This window comes from Callorhinchus milii, unplaced genomic scaffold (genome assembly GCF_018977255.1).
Source record: "Callorhinchus milii isolate IMCB2004 unplaced genomic scaffold, IMCB_Cmil_1.0 Scaffold23, whole genome shotgun sequence".
NCBI classification, from domain to species: domain Eukaryota; kingdom Metazoa; phylum Chordata; class Chondrichthyes; order Chimaeriformes; family Callorhinchidae; genus Callorhinchus; species Callorhinchus milii.
The window spans coordinates 472,110-496,741 of NW_024704764.1; the positions used below are offsets into that span (position 1 = coordinate 472,110).

Sequence of the window (24,632 nt, forward strand, 5' to 3'; positions counted from 1 at the left end):
TTGCATATTCTAAAGGGATTAAATAATGTAGACAACAATGTTTTATCTTGTACTGAACCAGAAGAACCAGAGTAGAACCAGAGGACACGGCCTGCGGTTGATGGGGCGTAAATTCAGAACAAATATACAGAGGCGCTACTTCAGTGAGTGAGTAGTAAACGTATGGAACAGACTCCCTCGGGAGATACTGGAAGCCGAAAGTGTCAATTATTTCAAATTAGATTGATTTCTGTGAGGAAATAATATCTGGGGAGACAGTATATAGTTTGGGACACGACATGTTAAGCGACTGCCAGGATGGTGGAAGGCGAACTGCATGGACCTTGGTCTTCTTTCACCTTGAAAATTCCTATGTTCAATGTCTGTACAACAACTATAATTGCTCCATACAATCAAGTGTCGTCGTTAGTAAACTTCGAGCCCACTCACAGACCTTTCAAATGCACTACCACCTAAAGACAGCCGTACAGGTCAGCCCCATTGTAACGTGGTAGTTAAGATCCAATAAAATCCCAATACCAGGATACAATAGGCGGTCAGCATGTCCACATTCAATAACAGCTCACATGTATAGGGGGCCTTTCATTAAGGGTGATGTCTCAGAACGCTTTACAAAGACAGGGTTTGACGCCAAACAACAGAGAGGGGTCGGGGAAAGGGAGAGTGGCCGTAGGCACATTCAAAGTAGATTTTGAGGTGGGGCTTAAAGACAAAGAGAGAGGGGAGTGAGCCACAGAGATACGGTGGGAGTTCAACAGGCGAGGGGTACGGGATCCGAAGGATCAGCCACACATGGTAAGATGGAGCGGACGAGCCCGAGTTTGATAAGCAGCTGCGCGCCAGCAGTATGCAGGATGTGACATAAGCGGTGAACGCTCTAACCAATACGCTACAGGACGACAAGAATCCAGTCTGTGGCCAAAGTGTGCTTTGTGGGTTTGACGCTCACATGGGCTCTTGTGAATCACGCATAGCTGACAAACCACATCAGAGTGCAGGGAAGGCCAGATGCGTCTGAGTGAGATGAGATCATACCAGAAAGCAGATATCCTGAAACTTCAAACTGCTTCCTCTTTCAAGAAACATTTTCGGCCTCTGGATGCCTAATATAAAAGGGGTACAAAGTTCAGACGAAATGTAATTTTACAGTCCCAAGGTGGCTTTGTTTATCAGATATCTACGACATTCTTTGAAACACCCAAGTTTCTAGAAGCAAGGCTCAAAACGAACTTCACATACTTTCAGAGGGAGCTTTGCCCTCCGTTCAGTCGTGGACTGGAGAACATCTGTCCGGCTTGGATTGCACTCCTCGCAATGAGAAAGATCCTGGTTTACCCGAGTCAACGTGAAATCCCACATGCAGAAAGTGTGATCTGACAATCTAACCTTTAATTGAGCATGTTGGTTATTTCAGCACAGGTACCTTGTGACCAGCGACGGGCATTTGGACTGAGTGCGTGCTTAAACCAAATGGTGCAACATTTAGTGTTTACTGTTTTCATATCTTCCCCAAAAGTGCAGATCTTAAATGTAATAAATATAGATTTGATTAAATTGGCTACGGTGACCTATACGTTAACGAAAGGAAGGTACCAAAAGAGAAGGTAGGGCATTATTAAAAGCCTATGGATAATAAATAAAATAAATAATAATCTGGTCACTCAATCCACAGCTGTTTGTGGGATGCAATTGGCTGCCACGTTTCACCCACAAAATATGTCAATTCACTTTACAGTATATTCTGTGAAGCGCTTTGAGACGTCTCGAAAACGTGTTAAGGCGCGATATCAAATGCAAGGATTATTATTATCATCAAAGGTTATGTTACATTTCTTGGTAAAGGCTTCATTATAAAAATTCAGGAACCTGAAAGAGAAGGCAGTTCAGGTTTTCAGGAGATAAGAGTTGCTTTTGTGAACTGTGAGCACACATTAATTAATGGTTGCAGAAAGCCTTTGCAATGTAATAATTGGTGTAAGTGAATCTGAATTAACTGAAGCTAAAAACAGTATTTTTTACAGTGACCTGCACTTGTAGGAGGCAATGAAAACAGTATAAAAATACACGTTGAGATAAATTTGAATGAGTCATGTTGTCCATCCACCCCGTTACCACCAAGTGTTTCTACTCTCCATAATCACTGCTTTCTACTGGATCCTGTGGAGTCCTGAAGTATCGGTTAGAGCACTCGACTTGCAAGCGAGAGGACCTTGGTTTGATTCCCGGGCAGGGCGAAACCTGAGGCATGTTTCCCTACTCCACGTACCTCGCAGTAAGTAGGAACCTGGTCGTTAGTCCATTGGCAGATCACTTTTCCGGGGATAATAACCCCTACAAAACAATAATGATTATTTGGTCACTCAATCCACGACTGTTTGTGGGGCACTGCTGTGTGCAATTGGCTGCTGTGTTTCGCCCGCAATATATAGTCAATTAACTTTACAGTATATCCTGTGAAGCGCTTTGAAATGTCTCAAAGACGTGATAAGACGCTCTATTAAATACAAAGATTAATGTAACCCAGGACAACAAAAGAGCTACCTATCCTTCTGCCATCAATGGTATAACCGATGAAAAAGTCCTCTCGCTTGCGAGGCGAGCGCTCTAACAACTAAGCTACAGGACTCCATGGATTGCTGTTTTGGTGGTTCGGTTTAAGGTCCAGTGAGAGTATAATCGACTTAAAATCAAGTTCAATCGTATTACTTTATTTCTTTACAGAATCTGTTTGCAGAATATAAACGTATTACTTTGGGTGGCATTGACTGACTTTCTCTGCTCGAGTGTGACGTGCTGTGGGACATTGTCCCGTGTGAGGGGAGCTACATAAATGCAAGTTGCTGTTGTTCTGTGTGTGCCACTTGGAATTGTTTTATTTACTTTACTCTTGTTAAAAATAGTCTCTCCATTTTGCGTTGACCACAGCTTCTTAAACGGTCATGGCACAAGGTAGGGAAGTGATTAAACACATATTAAAATGGAACAAAGCTTAATTGTTGTGAAGATCGGGGACCTAGACTCGGTGAGATCATCAGAATCCTTCTCAAGAGCACCATCTGCACAAACTCAAATACAGACTCCTCTGGGATACTTCCTCATCAAAATCGTTCAGTGCCTGAACACACGCTGCATTTGCCCCCTGAGTGAACGTGGAAACAGGAGACTGGAAAGGTCGGCTGTGATGGTTAATGGTTTGGATTGACTGTTAACAGTACACAGAACAGTGACAATCACAGTCAAGACAACTGATCACTGGCACCAAACTGGAAAGTCCGGAATTTCACTTCAACAACAGCTTCGCTTATAAAACTGTCTTTCACTTTTGACGAACGCCTCAAAGCTCTTTAGAAGATGATCACCAAGCACGAAGCTAGAGGAGAGAGAACTGACTGAAGTCATGGTCAGAGACAGAATTCAGGGAGGGTTTTGGAGGGAAGGAGAAAAAGTCCAAAGCAAAGGGGTGTGTGTATTTATTTCAGGTCATTCAACATCAAACATGTCAGCCTAACTCAGTTAGTAGCACTTTCTGAAGGCTGTGTTTTCAGGCCCCTTCATGAGACTTTATGTGCTCCCATGTGAAGGTCGCTATATAAATGCAACTTGTTGTTCTGTCTCATAATAATAATAATCCTTGCATTTGATATACCACTTTTCACGTCTTCTCAACGTCTCAAAGCACTTCACAGAATATACTGTAAAGTGAATTGACTGTATATTTGTGGGCGAACACGGCAGCCAATTGCGCACAGCGATGTTCCACAGTCATGGATTAAGAATGACCAATTTATTATTGTTTTGTTTTCGGATTATTATTAGGCTCTGTGTGGAGTAAGGAAACTTGCCCAAGGTTTCGCCCTCTGCCTGGAATTGAACTCAGGTGTCTCGTTTGCAAGGCGAGTGCTCTAACCACTGAGCTACAGGACTCCACTGGCTGACAAGTTGGGGCAGACACTCCACTGAAATGCTAATAAAGCACTGCATTGTAGGTTTGTCTTTAAGATGAGACGTTGAACTGAGGTTAATTCTACCTGTTCAGATGTGAATCCATTCAAAAGGAGAAGGGAGTTTCTGGTGGTATCCTCGCCAAGAATCCTTCAGGTAAATTGGTCATTTATTTCATGGTAGTGTGTGAGATCCGTTGGCTACAAATACACAATCACTGAACTTGGCAGCAATTAGCTCTAAAGCACTTTGACCTTATTAGTCACATTATCAAATGTTAGGATTATTTTAAAAAGAGAAAAGGTTTGACGTGGAGCATATCCCTTTGTCATGAAAGATTAACCCAAAACATCCACCCCTTCGGATGCTGCCTGACTTCATAGAATCATAGAATTATACAGCACAAAAAGACACCCATTCGGCCCATCATGTCTGTGTCGGCTCATTGTAGAGCTTCCATATCAACCCCTCTCTCCCCCGCTCTCTCCCCATAGCCCTGCCAACTTGTCCAGTGTTTTATAAAGGTTCATCATAACTTCCTGACTTTTGTATTCTATGCCCCTATTTATAAAGCCTAGTATCCCGGATGCTTTTTTTGAAATCATGGCACTATTTAAAAGGAGAAGGGAGTTTCCCCCGGTGTCCTGGCCAATAATCCCCATTCAATTTATGGCTGCTGGCAAACATTTGCTGTACACAAATTGCCCACCGAATTTGCCGACAAATACACACTCACTGCACTCTACGGGAAAATCCTGTTGAGTACTTTGAGACTTCTCAATTCTCAAGCTCAAGACTTCAACGAGCATCTCTACCAATGAGATGAATGTCAATGCCAATGTCGGTCGGATTGTCTGCTGGAGCGGTAAATAGGATCTGATCCATGTCCGGGGGAGGAGGGAGGTGGGTGGGGGGGGAAGAAGCACTTTGTGTGAAAGCGGAGGAGCTATCTCTCCTCCCACCATCAATGGTATAACCGATCTATAGATTAACGAACAGCCCAACATTCTTTAATTTTTTTTATATAATGTATTAAAGCAGATTTACAATGTCTCAGAAACACGACCTGTATTCATGGTACAAATTTGATTTGCTCTCCACACACACGGTCATCTTTGAGCCTCTCTCACATACCCTCCTGGCACCATTAAGAGATGCAAGGTGGCCCTGGAAGATGACCATTCCACCTCTTTGCTTCATGGCTTAGGGACAAAGACCAAGAGCTTCAAACTTTACAAAGTCAAACCTGCGCTCTTCATAAGAGCACTATCATGTAGCACCATTGGAATAGAAACTGTTTCATTACTGAGCACCGGGTAGGTAAGAAGATCACAAGCAGATAACAACTCTTTAAATTGTGTTCCCCATCGGACAGCAAAGGGTTTCTAATAAATTCTTAGGGTTGGAAAGTGGAAAGCTCCAAATCCTAAAATAGCATCTTTTATTGCTCCCCTCTTGATCAAAGTGAACTATTCAGGACAACGGCACAAGCTGAACATGGCAATGGAGGGAAAAAGACTCAAGACTGTGACATTATCAGTAGAACTGAACAGGTTGCAGCAACGAGAATAAAATGGCATGATGTGGGGTCGTGGTTTACACGTCGGATGGTCATTTTAATGGGAGATCCTTTTGGTATTGGAATTAAATTGCTTTTGAAAGCAGGTTTACGTAACTGGAGCTTTTCCTCATTTCCCACTGGGTAATAAGGCTCTCACAGAGTCCAATTCTATGATCACCAAATCAAAAGCACGACAAAAAGTTTTGTCAAATAATCTGCGTCAATGATGCAATAAGTGCTATGCAGAGCGAGTTATACCCCAGGTTAGCGAGCAGACAAGAGAATACCGTTCACATATCTGCTGGGTGGAATTAAACATTTGCCTAAGTGTCCATTTTGCACTAATTGTTTATCTGTGTAATAATGATCAGAACCAAAGTGTACACTAATAATAAATAAGATTTGTTTTAAAACGTTTGCTGTGTTTTACACTGCTTTCCAAAATCCAGCCACCTTAATGTCTCAAGGACAATATACAGTAATTCACAGAAACAATGAATAAAGAGTGAGTGCCCACCTCAGCAGAGCAAGGAGCAAGTCAAGATCCAATTACCCCATCAACGTATCCCTTAGTTACAAAGTAGTAGTAACCCACATCTACTCCCAATCTGATTCAAATGCTTTGCATGAATGTGGCAGTCCACCCAAACCCAAACGTAATCCAGATTGGAACCATGCCGTTGGCAGATCAAACCTCGACACTAAAACAGGTCTGGATTCAGCTCCTGAGGAAATAGAAGCCTGAAGCCTGAGTCAATTGGGCTGATTTTGCAGCCAAACTGCACTCTGTGAAGAAAACTCACTGGTCTCACCAGCCTCGTGCTGAGCTACAGACAAGGGAAGAGGGAGATAACATGGATTCGAATCAACTTTTTTTGGTAAATGGAACTCCAGCCTTTCAAATACAAAAAACAAAAGTCTATTTTGCAGCAAACAGCTGCACCATCTCCCTCAAGCTAAATACTAAAGCAGGTCTTAATGCCAACTTCACTGACTTTCCGCACCGTAATATGGGGAAAATGTTACAATTAGTGATCTGACATCACTGGAGCTTACTCCTGGCGTTATGTCAGTCTCCCAGCAATTACCTCTGACAGCCTCTAAAGTAGTCAAATCAAACCCATTAAATAGGTCGCTCATTCAGGCAAATTTGCTCAGTAAAGGGGAGAGTTATCAAAATATACACATAGCTGTGTATTTAGCTAGCCTTTGCCAAAGCTTTAACACGCTGCAACATTTTGTAAAGAAATCTTTCTCTCTCAACCCACATCTCTCCCCCCCCCCCACCTCCCCCATCCTCCAACATGAATTTCAATTCCTGTGATATCAGGTATAGGGACATTTCTGTTTAGGATCTGTTCATCACCAGAACAACATGGGGCTGAACAGAGGTTTAGGATTGTGGGAAACAAAGTCGGCTAAATAATAGTCTTAAAATGTGTTCCCGTGCCTCAATGTTTTACCTGGTGGTATTGACAATACGTAATGCCGTGGAGGATAATAAAAGGAGGAATATCCATTTTATTCTATATCGGTTTTGTGGGATAATGCAGATTTAATTGCAGGGTTTCTCCCCCTGCCCCTCCCCCATGTATACCTCCAAATATGAAAATCATACTAGTTATTGTACATCATCCACAATTTATACTAAAATAAAGTGGAACACCTTTCCATTTCAAAGCTCAAAATACAGCTAATATTTTCAAAAGCCATTGTAAACACTATGCTCATGTCTGTCTATTAAACATCATATAATACAATCCCAGATTTCATTAAAAAGTCAATACATATTTTCTTAATAATTAATTTTTGTCTTTTTTTTCCTCCTCTCTCTCTCTCGTATTCAAAAAAATGGAACCATTAGGAACACAAAGGACTTTGTGACCACCTCATGATCCCTTTAACAGAACTGTTACTAGAAAAAAATACATTGAGGGGGGGGGGAAAAAAAGCAACGAACTAAAGCGTCCACTCAATCACAGTACAAAGCTGTCATTATTAGGTGTGACAAAATCTAAGGCATCTCTTATTAGAAAACGGACATCTGTAAAGTTACACCTGTCTTTTTACAGGAGGAATGCACAGTGCAACTTCAGCTGCAGTGAATATATTTGCTCCTCTTACTTTCACTTTTTTTTTAACTCTATTGTCCTCTCGTTCTCGCCACTGTCGTGTCCAGACGCCGAGGACCGATCCGACCCCATCGTTCCAGCTCTTCTGCGTGGCGTTGAGTTCCTGGCGATGGGGTTATCGGGGAAACCACCTGTCCGACCGCACAGGGGCAGGAAGCATCAGTCAAGGAAAGACCCAACACCTACTCCCCACCCCCCACCCCCCCCCCCCGCTATACTGCGAAAACTTTTTTTTAAAAAAAACAACACAAAACATTGTTCGATTTCCATTTTGGGCCGTGCCGGAGCCGGACGGTCCCCCACACCGGAGTCTTATACCAAGTACTTTGTGTTCAAGTGTGTTTTGTAGTGTTTGGTCAGGTGGTCACTCCTCATGAAACGCTTGTGACACTGTCCACACTCAAAGCGCTTGTCACCTGCAACAACCAAAAAGATGCACAGTCGTACACCAACCTCACACGTCATCACCACAACAACAACAACAAATTACGTCTGTAAGGCGCCTTTCGTGTCGGGAGGACGTCCCAAGGCGCTGGACAGTTAGGGATTTGGACCCGAGCAGGGGGGTTGGGATCAGGAGGGGACGGAGGGCAGGGAGGATAAGGTGTACGAGGGTGACCGAAGGCGCGGTCAAATAGGAGGGTCTTGAGATCTGCCTTGGAAGGAGGCGAGGGAGTGCGCGAGACGAAGAGACTGTGGGGTGGAGTTCCAAAGGGTGGGGGCAGAGAGGCTCATTGGCGTACAATTGTATGACAATCCTACATATTACAATTCAGCTTTCCAAATCCTACTCTTCAGCCAACACCTGGCATTTTCTGAAACATTCAAACTCTTCTTTAAGATATTCCACTCACACATACTGTTAAGTTTTCTCCCTAAGGAAGACTACTTTTGGTGGGAAAGTCTATTCACGTATTTGCTGCTTTGTATGAAAGTAAAACTCTTATCATGAAGCTTGACAATTTTGTGCTTCTGTCCCTTGTTAATGTGATTTCAGCGCCTTGGGACATCCTCCCGACGTAAATAAGTTCAATTATCAGTCTCCTCTCACAACAGAATGCTTGAAATATTGCTCTTCTCTGAACTCCCCCTCAAGCAGCAATGTACTTTTAAAGGCTCGGTCTGCCAAATTTGGAGTAATATTCCAAGTATGCCTCCCAGCAAGATATACAGGAGAAAAATAATATCTTGAAGGACTTATGATCGTTTTTTAATCCCAGTGCTCAGTTAGGATCATGAGTCCACAAAGGCTTTATTTTAGCACAACTGCCTCAAACTGACTTGATATGTTCACTGAACGGTCAATACAGGCTAATGTTCAACATGAAGCTCGTGTTCCCAGAACCTTGGGAGTGGCAGCTACAATGAAACTTCCCTTTGGGAACGCTGGGACCCAAGGTGCTTTCCATGCAGCAAACACTAATGGTGTATTTAAAGGTGGCTTCCCTCATGCTGGGCAGTGTGGGTGTGAGCTGCACTTACCTGTGTGAGTTCTGGCATGCCGCTGTAGCTCATCGCTGCGAGTGAACCTCTTCCCACAAAACAACCAGTTGCAGGCGAACGGACGCTCTCCCGTGTGTAAGCGAACGTGCGCTCTTAACAAGGATGTTTTCCGAAATACCTTCTCGCAACCTGGAATGTGGCAAATGTGCTTCTTCTTCCCGGGCTCTCCACTCCTAAGTGCACAGGAAAGCGAGAATGGAATGGGATTCATTCCAGGAAACATACAGTCAATTTGCTTCACAGTATGTTCTGTGAAGCCCTTTTGAGACGTCCAGAAGACGTGATAAGGCGTTTTATCAAATGCAAGGATTATTGTTATTAATAAAGTCCTTAGAACTGGGGAAGTAACCATTGCTGCTCTTATTCTATTTCATTTTGCTTTGAGGTGCTGCAATTCCCACTGGACGATGCATTTGTCAGGCTCTGTCACGTGCTGGGTGCTAGCGTTCTCTTCATATTTTGCTTTTAAAATCACAACTTCAGTTAACAAAAGAGCTAACAATGCAGCCTTTAGGGGAAGGGGAGGAGGAAAGCAATAACATCGAGCTTGGTTGCCAAGGCAATTTATAATTAAGCTCTTGGAATATCAACAGTACGAAAAATCTAACTAAAAAAAATGAAAAACAATTGATTACCAAAACTATACCAGGGAATAAAATAACGAGAGAAAAGTATCTGGAAAAATGGGTTAAGGTGCAGAAACTGGCTATTATTATTTTGACAGTGAAATCAAATTCAAATCCTGATCTCATCAATCTCCTGTCCTCCACATATTTTTCCCTTTTGTCTTTCTTTCCACGCCCCCTTCGCTGTTTTTCCTTATAAACTGCTCCCTTCCAACATCACCCAGTTCTGACAAAAGTCATCGACCTGAAACGTTAACTCACTTTCCTCTCTCCATAGATGCTGCCTGACCTGCTGAGTGTTCCCAGAGACTTCTGTTTTTAAATCAAATTTTAAGTCTGTTTCAATTAATGATAAATTATGATTAAGTGGCTCTTGACCCAGTGGCGCCAGCCTTTGCTGATTCCTGCCAAGAATGGATGCAAGAGCAGGTGCAGATTAGTTTCTTCCAATGTACTCAGTCTTTGCTTCATCAACAGTTGTGCCTTCTGCACAAATAAATGCCATCAACAATTTGCCGTAAACTCTGAATGGCCCAGTCAGAAGTCGAAATCAAAGTCCCCTCCAGATCATTATTCAGTGACCCTTGCCAGAAAGACTTGTGTCAGACATGAGTTAGTCTCAACTACCTTCATCTGGAACAAAATTAAAGCCACTTTAATAATAATAGTAATCCATGCATTTGATTTTACATCTTCGAGACGTCTTAAAGCGCTTCACAGAATATACTGTAAAGTGAATTGACTGTATATTCGTGGGCAAAACACGGCAGCCAATTGCACACAGCTTTTTGTTCAGTTCTTGCCTCTAGCACAAACTTCAACCACCTCTCTGGCTCCTCACATCAGCTAACAAAGCCTTTGTTTGACTTCCCGGCTCAGCTTCATACCCTACATCGGTTCTTGACCAAGACTGCCTTCTTGGGAGTCCTGTAGATCAGTGGTTAGAGCACTCGCCTCGCAAGCGAGAGACCTGGGTTCGATTCCCGGTAGGGTGAAATGTTGGACAAGTTTCCTTACTCCACCTGCCTGTTTACCTAGCAGCAAGTAAGAAACCGGTTGTTAGTCGATTGGCAGATCGCTTTTCCAGAGGTAATAATTCCTTCAAAAAAAATAATAATAATAAATTGGTCACTTCAATCAACTGTTTCTGAGACACTGCTGTGTGCAATTGGCTGCCGCGTTTCGCCCACAAAGTATAGTCAATTCACTTTAAAGTATATTCTGTGAAGCACTTTGAGACGTCTCGAAGACGTGATAAGGCGCCATATCAAATCCAAGGAGATTATATCTCCAGAATTACCTGCTTATGTTCCTATCTTATCCCCTCTGCAGCAAATCCTCGTCCATGCTTTTGAGGCCTGATTTCTCCATTGCTTCAACCACACCCCAATCCAGCTCAATCCTCCATAAGCTCCAACTCACCCACACACCAGAGCCCATAATCTCTCCAACACCAGGTTCATCTACCACATCTACTTCCTCCTGATCTTTGCCAAGATCCACTGATTCCCAAATCCTCATCATAGCAACTTCAAGATCATCATCCTGACCTTCAAATCCCTCCACTCTCTTGTCACTCCCAAACTCTACAATCAACTCCAGCCTTATCCTGCTTGTGTCCTCCGCTCTTCCAACTCTTGGTTGTTGCTTGTTCCTCACATTCCCTCTATCCCAACATTGCTAGCCAAACTTTCAGCTCCCATGCCCTATACTCCACGGAACTCTCTCCCTAAATGCCTTTGCCTTGTACCATCTCGCTCCTCCTTCAATTCCCCTTAAAAAACTTCTCACTATAACTGTTTCTTTGGTCTCTTTGGCCTTAAAAATTCCCCACTCGTCTCTCTTCGGCAAACCCTATTGTTTCTGTTAAGAGCTTTGAGACGTTCATTCTATATGATAATCACGAAAAAGGTACAAGTTGTTGAAGGCTTCCCTCAACTTCAAGACTCCTTTGTAATTAGTGTGGAACATTGTGTCAGTGTAGCCAAAGGGAACGTAAATCAACCGTAAAACCAGTGCTAACCTTTTCTCGCCATCTTTGCAATTTGGACACGTGCACGCCATTCGCTTCATCTTCTTATTCTGCTGCCCTTGGATCTCATCAGAGGGCAGGGTTTGCTCCATCTGCAATTGGCTGATCTGGCCTGGACTCAACCCACTGATGGTAATGTTGTTAGCAGACACCGGAGACATAACGCCCGTTTGCATGTTCAACTGTTGTTGTCCTGTCAAGGTTTGAGCAAAACAATGGATTTTTCTCTTTTTCTCCATTTACATGGATAGAAGTTGCATTTATAGTTGCATTTGGCCAATTAAAGGTCAGAGACATAGCCCTATATTTTATCCAACAGACAATAAAAGTTCGTAAGTGACTCAGTTTGTTAAGTCACAAAAACCTGGAAGATTCCACTTTGGTCCCAATTTTAGTCAGTTGATGTCAGCAGGACGCGCATTAGGGCAAAAGTAGTTAGGCTTCCCTCTCTAGCTCATTAACTCTGCTGATGAATGTGTGTCTCTGGAACTGACTCGGCTGTGAGGCCCAATCGCTGGGAAACATCTCACAATGAAGAATGGCCAATTGGGCAAGGAACCAGGGACACACATAGAGCTGTATCTCGGCATAGATAAGGAAAGCAACGAGAGAGAGAGAGAGAGAAGAATCAATAACTCATAAATTCTCACCTCCTGCATTGGTGACTGTCACGGGAACTCCTGGTACCTGGACTCCATTGATGCTGATGGTCTGGATGGTCTGGCCTGCAGCAAACTGTGCATTGTTCAGGCTGATAGAGCCGCCAGCTGGCGCAATCCTGGGCAGTGCATTCCCTTTGCGGATCATAGACCCCGTGGTGGATCTCTTCCCTCCTCCGGCTGGTGCGATCCGTGGTAAAGAGCTGCCCCCCGAGGTGGTGGTGGTGGTGGTGGTAGCTTGCTGAATTGCTGAGGTGTTCTTCACCTGCAGGGTCTGCCAGTTGACCTGCCCTGAAGGGGTCACCGACTGGGCTCTGATGATCACCGGAGTGGATGGCTGCTCGCTCGTCTGAACCTGGAAGTTCTGAGGGGATTTCTGAGGGACGGTGGGAAGGGTGTGACCACTCATGGAGGCTGCCTGGACCACGCGGATGGCCTGCTGAGGAATGGTCTGCATCCCCTGCTCCTGCTTCAACACCTGTACTTGTTGCAGAACATTGGAGCCTGGGCTCTGGACAAAGAGCATGTTGGATCCTGCTTGGATGGCATTGCCCGCGGAGCTCTCCACCAAGGTCACCGTCTCTGCTACCGCCTGTGTATTTGCTGATTTCCTTCGGGATCGTTTGCCTACCTTTGAGGGAGCTGCACATATTGTGTCTCCGGTCAGATGGATTGTCGTTCCATCACCAGCACCCATCAAGTTACTGACGGGCAATGACAAAGCCACATTTCCACCACCCTGCAACTTAATGACATTGCCTGGGGTTTGCAAAGCTGTGCCCCCTACGTTCATCTTCTGCACCTGGACGGGGAGGGACACGGCCGGTTTGATTTGCATTGACTGGGGACAGATTTTCTGGGTGTTGGTCACAGGGACTGTGGTTATGATGGCTTGGTTGGTCCCTGGAATGATCTGGATCTGACTCGTCATATTCTGCTGGATGTTGGCAATCTGAACAGATTGTCCACCGATGGTCTGAACCTGGGGAATCACCTGATATTGAACGTTCCCTGTCGGCCGGGAAGCTTTTTGGACGACTGGCTGATTCTGAATGGCAAAAACTAACTGTCCCGTACCAGGAGAGGTAATGGTGGGAGTGCTGATCTGAGACCCCTGGATCTGAAAAACCTTTCCGTTGGCGGATATAAAGCTAATGTTGCTGCCACTCTGTCCGTTGGGCGCTGGTGCGGGCTTCAACAGTGGTAGCTTTTTGGCCACCACCTGCACCGCAACGGGTGACGGAGAGACCCCGACTTCTGCGGCTGGTGGTCCAATCTTACTGCAGGTGGCAGCGAGGAGAGCAAGTGGCGATGGCTGTGTATCCTACAACAGGAAGTGGAAAGGAAAAGGAAAAGCCTGAATATTGCAGTGTTTCTCAGTCCTCTCTCTAAGAAACTCTTAGGCAGGACATCTTCACGATAGCTCACAACATATTATGTAGAGGAGCTTGTCGCATCTCGCTATTGATTTATTTATTAATTTATCGAGTTTCAATAAAAGATGGTCTAGGTCATAAACAGCTACCTGCTAATAAAGATATCACCAGAGTAACCCAGGAGTAACGCATTCAAAAGGCAGATCACAGGTCAGTACCGGAATTCAGACCTAACCGGATTGAGCCCAATTGTCTGCCCCGTTTCGCCCACAAAATATACAGTCAATTCACTTTACAGTATATTCTGTGAAGCACTTTGAGGCGCCTCAAGATCGTGATAATGCGCTGTATCAATTAAAGGATTATTATTATTACTTCATTACAAAAATGAAAAGTCAAAACTGCTGATAAACAATATGAAGGGTACTATAAAAGAATCCAGTGAAATTGGCTAGAGAATGGGAGACAGCACCCAGGGTAGAGATACAAGGATCAGTCCTCAGCACTCCGCAATGGGGTTCCACAATGACTGTTTAAAAGCTCTTTAGCATTAAGGAACATCCCATTAAATTCAAATAGTTTTCATTGGAAAACAGATTGAGAGGTGACATGACCCTGATTTTCACAATGCTCAGACGGTCATAATGCAGCTATTGAAAGTAGGTATTGTAATGCAGTGAAAGATTCATGAAACTGTGCTTTCAGTACTGGAGTACAGAATTGTTTTGTTTCACTTGTGACTGAGAACAAATTTCCCCACAGAATAGTAAACTTATGGAAAAAAATCAAAGCATGGAGTCCTGTAGCTCAGTGGTTAGAGCACTCGCCTCGCAAGCGAGAGCACCTGGATTCAATTCCCGGGCAGGGCGAAACGTTTCAGCGCTTTGGGACGTCCTCCCGACGTGAAAGGCGCTCTAATGTAATTTTGTTGTTGTTGTTGTTGTTGGGCAAGTTTCCTTACTCCACAAGCCTCTGTTTACCTAGCAGTAATTAAGAACTTGGTTGGTCGATTGGCGGATTGCTTTTCCGGGGATAATAATCCCTTCAAAAGAAATAATAATAATATGGTCACTCAATCCACGGCTGTTTGTGGGACACTGCTGCGCGCAATTGGCTACTGGGTTTCACCCACAAATATACAGTCAATTCACCTTACTGTATATTCTGTGAGACGTCTCAAAGACGTGATAAGGTGCTATATCAAATGCAAGGATTATTATAATTCACGGACAGCAGATTAAAGGATAAAGGTTAGGAACTTCCTTTTACTACTAAGCCTATGTCTACTTATAAATGGCTCAGATTTTGCTGCTGTAAACTCGCTGTCTGTTTATGAAAGTTGTAAAGTACTGAAACACAATCACATACTCTCTTGAGTATGGCACAAAGGAAAAGTGCAATGCAACTGGTCATAACCAAACAATTGTTACATTGACATGTTGGGAGGTTTGCTTCATGGTCAGGGAGAAGTTTTAATCTTCCCTCTGATTACTTAGCTCCCTCAGGAGATTGGGTAAATTGCAAACTGTTCAAATTACATTTTGTCCACTGAAAGGGCAGGGCACAATTAGTCAATTAGACACATAGACATGTTTGGTCCACGTTTTCTTCGAACCGTGGTAGAAAGGGTGGTGGAAACAGATTCAGTAACAGATTTCAAAAAGGGAATTGGGTAAGTACTTGAAAAGGAAAAATTTGCAAGGCTATGGGGATAGAACGGGGGGAGTGGGACTGACTGGGTAGCTCTTCCAAAGAGCCAGCGCAGGCACGATGGGCCAAATGGCCTCCTTCTGTGCTGTACTGTTCTGTAAAACTCATCAAGCAGAAAAGGTTTCCTGTTTCACACGCCTTGCCACAGGAGCTGCTCTCTCAGTAATAGCACAGCATACCATGACATGAAAGAAATGAACCCCAATGTAAAGTGAAAGTCTCTCATCGAATGCTCCAAGCAATACAGATCTACTCAGCAGATAGAGCACCATTCACTGAGAACACCAATTCCATAGTTTCTCTGTCGCAATGTAATGGAAACTCCGAGAACCCATTTAATTTTCGTAACTCCTGGGCCTTCCTTACCTCAGTCACGGTAGCGGCTGCTGGCTGGAGGTACTCACTGGGACTAACAGCGGCGGTAGCAGCCATACTGTCTTGTTGGTCTGAAAAGAGCAGAGAAATATATTATATTACAATGCAAGAACCCAAGGATTCAGACACCAGTGAGGTCTTTGCACTATACATTCATGTGGAGAACTCTTCCTCTTTGGATCCTGTTTTCTAATGCACCGTCACACATGCAACATTTTCTTGTCTATTTCTGCCACCCTCTCCCTCTTTGATCCACTTTGCACCCCTGATCCGCACTCAACCCTTGCTTCATGTCCCCGACTTCAGCCTCTCTGCCCCCACCCTCTAGAACTGGATCCCACAGTTCCTCCGCTTCGTCCCCTCCCTTGCCACCTTCAAAACCTGCCTCAAGACTCCCCTCTTCGACCATGCCTTCGGTCACCCTCCCAACCCTACTCACCCGCCACCCCTCCTGATCCCAAACCCAGCTTGGGTGTGGATCCGACTGTCCAGCACCTTGGGACGTCCTCCTAACGTGAAAGTCACTGTGTAAATGTAATTTGTTGTTGTTGTTTACTCCCCTCGAATTTGCTCTGTAGCACTTCCCCAGTGCATTACACTGTTTATGGTTTCTCTGTAAAATTGCCTTTGCCTACTCTCAATCATCTTTCCTGGCAGTTTGGGATTCTGGTAAGCGATGCTCCCCTCTGAATAAGATGTGCTACCACCTTTGATCTCTCTATCCTCAATCTTTCCTCTCTCCCTCACCAGTCCTTCGGTGAAATACAAATTGCATCAACAGCCACAAAAAATCGTTCAAATATAATTGCCTGTTTCAAGAGTTATATATTCACCCTCCTGTTGAAGACATCGACTCGTACTAGGATGTGGTCCACAAGAGTCAACTACCTTTTAATACCTCATCAGACTGGTCATTTTTCATAATCAACGAAAGGCAAAATACTGCAGATGCTGGAAATCTGAAATAAAAACAGAAGTCACTGGGAACACTCAGCAGGTCAGGCAGCACCTTATCCTCTCTCCATAGATGCTGCCTGATCTGCTGAGTGCTCTCAGCGACTTGTGTTTTTATTTGGTCATTTTTCTGGATTCTACACAGACCGTATCCAACAAAGCGTAATGTTACATCATATATTTTATAATTATAGACTAACATCCTTATCTGCTTGGAGAAAGTTGTGCAGAGTTATCTTCAATGTCATTTTTCCCTCCAGGAAAGTGACTTTCAAATAAATGTCGTAATTTCTTTCCTGGGACAGAAAACACACATTTCTCCTCAGATGTGATGTGCAGGGAAAGGATGGGGTATATACAGCCTTTTCAACTCATAAAGACCACCTTGGTATCTCGAGCTGCTCGAGTGCACTGTCATCCACACACGATAATCTATAAATCATATTGATCCAAGTTCAAATATTGAATCACCATCGTGGAAGCTGGAAGGCTGTAAGATGACCTCATGGTCCCTTGCAGATCCACTAGGAGATTCGTGATCACATTAATAATAATCCTTGCATTTGATATAGCGCCTTTTCAAGTCTTCGCGACGTCTCAAAGCGCTTCACAGATTGTGGCTTGACTGTATATTTTTTGTGGGCGAAACACAGTAGCCAACTGCGCACAGCAATGTTCCACAAATAGTCGTGGATTGAGTGACTAAATTAATAATTTTTAAAAAAAAGTTTTGAAGGAATTATTACCCCCAGAAAAGCGATCCACCTATCAACTAACAACCTGGTTCCTACTTACTCACAAAGCTCTTTAGGAGAAAATAAAAAACATTTGGGCAAGCAACTGTATTTTTATTCTCTCCCCTTCTCTTGTGAAGACTGCCTCGTAAACCACTAAGGATATTGAGTACCTTGTCTGGCAGCAGTTTGTCGTGGGAGTAATTGTCAGTAAACTGTTCTAGGAGTAAACTATCACATCTATGCCCGCTCCCATTATACCCAACACACATACATACTCACATCACTGAAAACTCAAGGTTAAAGGTTATGGCCACGATTATTTTAGTGAGGATGTAATCTCTAACTAGTTGCGATGCAACGATGTTGAAATTGCCCAATTTACTGGAACTCTGCATTTTAAAACCAGCAGCACAGTTCCAATAAGACCTGCACAAGGTGCAGCGCAGCCCTTACAGCAACGTTGCACATCTCAGCAAGGGATAGCAATCAATAATATTAACAATCCTTGCATTTGATATAGTGTCATCACATCTTTGAGACGTCTCAAAACTGCTCAAACAGAATATACTGTGAGGTGTAGAGTCTGTGTATTTTGTGGGCGAAATACAGCACACAATTGCACACAGCAGTGTCCCATAAATGATCGTGGATTGAGTGACCAAATGATTCTTTCTTGATATTTATTCATTTTGGAGGGATTATTAGTACTGGAAAGCAATTCGCCAATCGACTAACACCGGGGTTCCTACTTACTGTAGGTAACAGCGTTATAATATAGCACGTTAACAAAGTAATATTACATCATCACGGTGTTAAATTACTGCGATCTCTTTTACAACATAGTATTTCTGTACTCATTATAAAAGTCCTTTCATAAAGCACGTTACAGGACATAATACAGAAACACGATTATCAAGTATCACAGAGCAGGATGACAAAACTCTTGTATAAAATATAAAACAATATCACAGTAAAAAAATTATAATTTGCTATGGAAAACAGGATAGTGCATTACTGTGGTACCAGAATAGCTTAACAGTAAACATTACTTATTACAAAACAAACCCTGATACAATAACTAATGTACCAATTTATACTACAGTGCAATATATTACTGTACAACCCACTGTAAAGCATCAATACACCCCCCCCCGCCCACCCTGATCACAGCACCCCCCCGCCCCACTCTGCTCACAGCACCCCCCCCCACCCACCCACCCTGCTCACAGCACCCCCCCCGCCCCACCCTGCTCACAGCACCCCCCCCCGCCCACCTGCTCACAGCAACCCCCCCCCCCCCACCCTGCTCACAGCACCCCCCCCCGCCCCACCCTGCTCACAGCACCCCCCCCCCGCCCCACCCTGCTCACAGCCCCCCCCCCGCCCCACCCTGCTCACAGCACCACCGCCCCTCTCTGCTCCCAGCCCCCCCCCACCCTGACTCACAGCAACCCCCCCCCCCGCCCCACCCTGATCACAGCAACCCCCCCCGACCCCACCCTGCTCACAGCACCCCCCCCTGCCCCACCCTGATCACAGCACCCCCCCCACCGCCCCACCCTGACTCACAGCAACCCCGCCCCCCCCACCCTGCTCACAGCACCCCCCCCCCCACCCTGCTCACAGCACCCCGCCCCACCCTGCTCACAGCACCCCCCCCCACCCCACCCTGCTCACTTGTTGATGTTATTGCCGGGAGCTCAGCGGTTGGTTCTCTTGCTCTATAGGGGAGGTTACCAGCTGCGGCCGGAGACCATGGAGTTCTGGCAGGGGCAGACCAACCGCCTGCACGACCGACTCTTGTTCCGACGCAAGAAGCCCGGGGATCAGCTGGATCCCTCTCTCACTCACGAGGCTGAGGGAGACTGGGTGTTCGAGAGGCTGTCTCCCTGACGACCCCCCGACCCCAGGCCCGACCCAACTCTCGATTCGAATTTGACCGCGAGAATGGGTTCCGCTCGGCCACTGAGAACCGTGAATCTTCCCAGAGTTTATTGGCCGAGTTTGTAATAAACGGTGAGTGTGTAGTGACTGTGTGGTGTGCGTAGTGTGTAGTGACTGGGGGTGATGGGACCTCTCCCCTCCACCCATCTCACCATGATATTGTCCAATGAGATGATCCGTGCTGAGCCAGTAGAGAGCATCATGGGATTGGACTTCTCCCCGACGGCCAATGGGAAGGCAGGAAGGTGGGCTCCCATCATGCACTGGGCGCGCGGGCGTGCCCAGCGTGTGGTGCGTCTCGCCTTGTTTGATGCATGTTTCCGGGTGGGGCGGAGGCCAGCGAGCAATGGCGGAGCCCGATGCTGAGGTAGGGGCAGGAAGGAGCCACCTGAGCTCTTCCCATGGCCGTGTCGTACGTCAAGCTGCAGCCAGATCAAAGGACGTCATGGAGTGAGGTTTCCTCACACGTGACGGAGTGACCTTTCCCCTTTCTCTCTTTCCCCCCGGAAAATCTCACGGACAAATCTCCCCCTCCTCTCCCGAGCGCCTCGACTCTTTGGGAATTGCTGTTGTTAAGTAGCGCTCCGAGGGGCTGCTCCGGTGTGAGGGGCACTGCGTAAACGTGGTGGTTCCGTGGAAGCTTTGAGTGTTGCCAATATATTCACCACAGGGCAACCCCGGATGCGCGCATGTGGGTACATCCACCCACAACCCCCCACACCCTCACACCCCATACCCCCACACTACCACACACACACCCCCACACACACACCCACACACACACCCCCACACACCCACACCCACACACACCCCCACACACACACCCACACACACACCCCCACACACACACCCCAACACACACCCATCCTCACACGCACCCATCCACACACACCCCCACCACACACACACCCACACACACCCCCACCCACGCACCACCACACACACACCCCACACACACACCCCCACACACCCACCACACACACACCACCACCCACGCACCCATCCACACACACACCCCCACACATCCCACACACACACCCACACACCCCACACACACACCCCCACACACACCCATCCACACACACACCCCCACACATCCCCACACACACACACCCCCACACACACCCCTCCACACACACACCCCCACACATCCCCACACACACGTGCGCATACACCCACACCCACAGACTCACACCCACACACCCACACACACAACGGCCAGTGGAGGAAGGTGAGACGGTCACTGCATATAATCATTGCATTTAACACAGCACCTTTCACATCGGGAGGACGTCTCAAAGCGCTTCACAGCATTTACTGGAAAGTGTAGTGACTGTGTATTGTGTAGGTGCTTTGAGCATCCTCCCACCACGATGTGAAAAGTAATTAAATGTAAAGATTATTATCTAAAGGTTAGGACAAGGATCGTGACATTTATCTGAAGGATGCGATATAAATGCATTATAATATTATATAATAACAATAATCCTTGCATTTTATACAGTGCCTTATCACATCTTCCTCAAAAGCGCTTCACAGAATATACTGCAAAGTGTAGTAACAGTATAATTTGTGGGCGAAACGCCAATTAGGAAGTTTTTTTTCCTCCACTAACTTCTTAGTTATATGGTTTAACCATTGAAACGTTCTATTCTGGCTGTAGTCGAGGCGGGTGGGGAGTTCCTGGTCCTGAGGTCTGGGTGCTCTCCTCTATTGTGGGGTCCTGTAGCTCAGTGGTTAGAGCACTCGCTTTGCAAGCGAGAGACCTGAGTTCAATTCCAGGCAGAGGGCGAAACCTTGGCAAGTTTCCTTACTCCACACAGAGCCTAATAATAATCCCTCCAAAACCAAAAACAATAATAAATTGGTCATTTTCAATCTACGACTGTTTGTGGGACATTGCTGTGCGCAATTGGCTGCCGCGTTCGCCCACAAATATACAGTCAATTCACTTTACAGTGTGTTCTGTGAAGCGCTTTGGGACGTCCTCCCGACGTAAAAAGCGCTATATCAAATGCAAGGATTATTATTATTATTATTATTGTACCCAGCAAGCTTGGTGCACTCAGAATCCTAATGATTAGACAAGCATAGGAACAGGAGTAGGCCATTCAGCCCCTCAAGCCTGTTACGCTATTCAGGGTGGCCCAACTGGTGGCCCCTTGGGCTGATTTCATCCACCCCCCAACCCCTCCATTTGATCTGGCCCACCTGCTCCCTCTATTACCTATAAATTTTGTTATGTTATGTTTCTGGAAGGGAAACAAAGAAATATTGTTTATGTGGACACGGACATCTCTCAAATATGGCATCCGGCCCTCAGCAGCCAAGGTTGGAGCCTCGCTAGTTGGAGCCCCGCCCCACCCCCCCACCCCGCACTTCTCTTCCCCTCGCTCTCCTTCCTCACTGCCTCCGAACTTCTCTCACGTGATTTTGTGCTGGAAATCCAGTGCTCTGGAACCACTGAGGTGATTGTCCCTGTGTCGGCCAGGTGGCGGCGTTGAGTTGGTAGAGTGAAAGAAACATGTTTTAGTTAGAGCTTCAGAAACTGATTTCTCCTCCAGAGCCCAGAGTCACGTCACGGTTTGTGGCTCTTTCGTCCCCAAAGAATTCAGGTGCACCCTGTAGCTGGGCGCCCATGCCTTGCTTACCTCACGCAAAATGCGGCTGAAACCCTCAATCCTGCCCTTGTTACCTGCTGTCTTGACGTGTCTAACGCACTCCTCAACAGTCTCCCATTTCACATAAACCTAAAGCTCCACCTAATACAAGCCACCCCCGCCCAGGTCATCACCCGCTCTAAACTCCACATGCCCGTCCGTTCTCACCAGGCTCCACTGGCTCACTGTCTCCCAATGGATCAACTTCAAGGTCCTCGCCTTTCCCCAGTGACGGAATTGTCATTAAAAGTATCCGTGCATTCAATACAACCTCAATCTCTCAAAGCGCTTCATGGGTAACCGCTAAAAGGGTAGTGACTGTGTATTTGTAGTCAATTACAACAGCACAATTTATGCACAGCAGTGTCTCACGCACAGCCAGGAAGTGGGTGGTCAGTGTATCTGGAGGCTGTTGCCAAGGTAGAAACTAAGATAATGCGGGAGTTATTTGATGGGAGATTATTTACCGTTAGGTGCCACCCTGCCTCAATTGATAGCAGTCTCGGCTCGGAGTCAGAGGGTTGTGGGTTCAAGCCACAAATCAGGCCTTTGAACTCCCAGTGTAGGTTGATGATGCAGTGCTGGGATTATCCGCATTGTTGGAAGTGCTGTCTTTCTTTCGGATGAGATGTTAAACTGAAGTCCTGGCCGTTCAGGTGAAGGTTACAGATCCCATGGCGCTGCTCAGCAGGAGAAGGGAGCTCCTCCCTGTGTCCTGGCCAGCAATCCCCTAAATAAAATTGGACACTCACTTCCTGGGCCGTTCGTAAAATTGTCTTCCACATTCACCCACAAGTACACAGTGATTGCACTTCACAGTAAAGCCTGTGAACTTCTTTCAGATGTCTTTGAGAGTTCGAAGCGCCCAACATGTGCCACACACACACAAACTTATGACTCAGAGATCAGAGTGCTACAAACTGAACCAAGCCGAATAATTAGGATGTTCAGTTTTAAGAGACAGCAAAGAGTTTGATTTCATCAATATCATGCATTGTAAATTGTGTTAATTAAGCCCATGCTGATGTTTACGTGACGTGTATAGGAACAGGTGTAGGCCAAATTAATAGTCATGCACTGAAGCTCTGTTAAGTTGTGGTTATGCCTTCAAATACAATTTCTGTAGAATTATAAGTACTCGAACATAGACACTGGTGTGTTACACTTGTTCAGTCTACAGTGAAAATTAGATCAAAATCATCGGGGTCTTGTTAAATTGTCATTTTCTGTCTATAATATTCTGTGCGTTGTAAAATGTGACTATTAATAAAGTAATAATAAAGTAATTTATAAAATAATGGTCCTTGATTTTGATACCGCTTCACAGGATACAGTGTAAAGAGCGTGACTATGTTTACTGTGCGTGCAAAACAAGCACTGGATTTAAACCTCTCTCTTCAATGTCACAAATAAGGCTTTTCCAGTGGTTAATGCTCGGTCACCTGTACCAGTTTATCGCCAGTGTAACAGTGAGGAAAAGTTAAACTGTCCTCATGTCTCCCTGGGTAGATTCTCCACTTGATCAGCAAGTGTATTCTCTGGTTGGTGCTGAGACAGCTAATGTAACTCAGGCTTGGATGTGCATCTCACGCTAAGAGCCTCCACCCCTCTACTCTCTCATATTATAGTGGAATGTTATATATGAGATTATAGCTTTTAAAAGTATTTCTCTGGCCGCACGCACACTCACCCATACACACACCCTCTCACTTGCTCACCGAAATGTACACTCACCCACACACACACACTCACTCACTCACAATCACAAATGCACTCACTCATCTAGACCTATATATATGCACACACATGTATACACAAACACACACACACACATATATATATACACACCAAACACACACGTGTGTATACACAAACACGCACATATATATATACACACACACACACACAAAGACACACATGTATTTTTATCCTGATGTGATATTTTGCCACCTGTGTGTGTGTGTGTGTGTGTGTTGGGCACGAGCCCACCCCTGGGGGATGGTGTGAACATAGGTCCATCTGGTTTTCAGGTCAGTGATGGCAATTTGGGATTGGGTTGGGTTGGGTTACGGAGCCCCTCGTGACTGTGGGGTGGGGGTTCTGCAGTCGGAGGATGTGGCCTGTTTCTGTTGACTCGTGTTCGTATCCGGTCAGAAGCAGAAGATCGAGTCCGACAACTGCTAATGTTTGCCAGGAAAGGTAGAGACCAGTGAGAGCTGTAATCCACTGTCACATAGTATCACCTCCGCCCCCACCATTGGAGGTCGCGCTTTCAGCCACTATGTCCCAAAACACTCCGGAACACTCTCCCTCAATCCCTCCGCCTCACCCCCTCTCTCTTCCCTCTTTCAAGTCCCTCCTGAAACCTTTTCTCTTCGACCGTGCCTTGGCCACCTCCCCCCCTCCCCCCGGCTCTGAGAC

The 24,632-nt window shown here is 45.6% G+C and overlaps 1 protein-coding gene across 1 annotated transcript; it reads right to left on the bottom strand.

Moving 5' to 3' along the window:
• Positions 1–7,844: 7,844 nt before the first annotated feature.
• sp2 (sp2 transcription factor) lies at positions 7,845–16,889 on the bottom strand. Its single transcript, XM_007904391.2, has 6 exons — positions 16,750–16,889; positions 15,908–15,987; positions 12,447–13,779; positions 11,788–11,989; positions 9,118–9,311; positions 7,845–8,051 (listed from the first exon to the last, which is right to left on the bottom strand). The coding sequence occupies exons 2-6, from the start codon at positions 15,971–15,973 to the stop codon at positions 7,948–7,950; spliced, it is 1,899 nt and encodes a 632-aa protein (XP_007902582.1). The 5' UTR covers positions 15,974–15,987; positions 16,750–16,889; the 3' UTR covers positions 7,845–7,947.
• Positions 16,890–24,632: the final 7,743 nt, after the last annotated feature.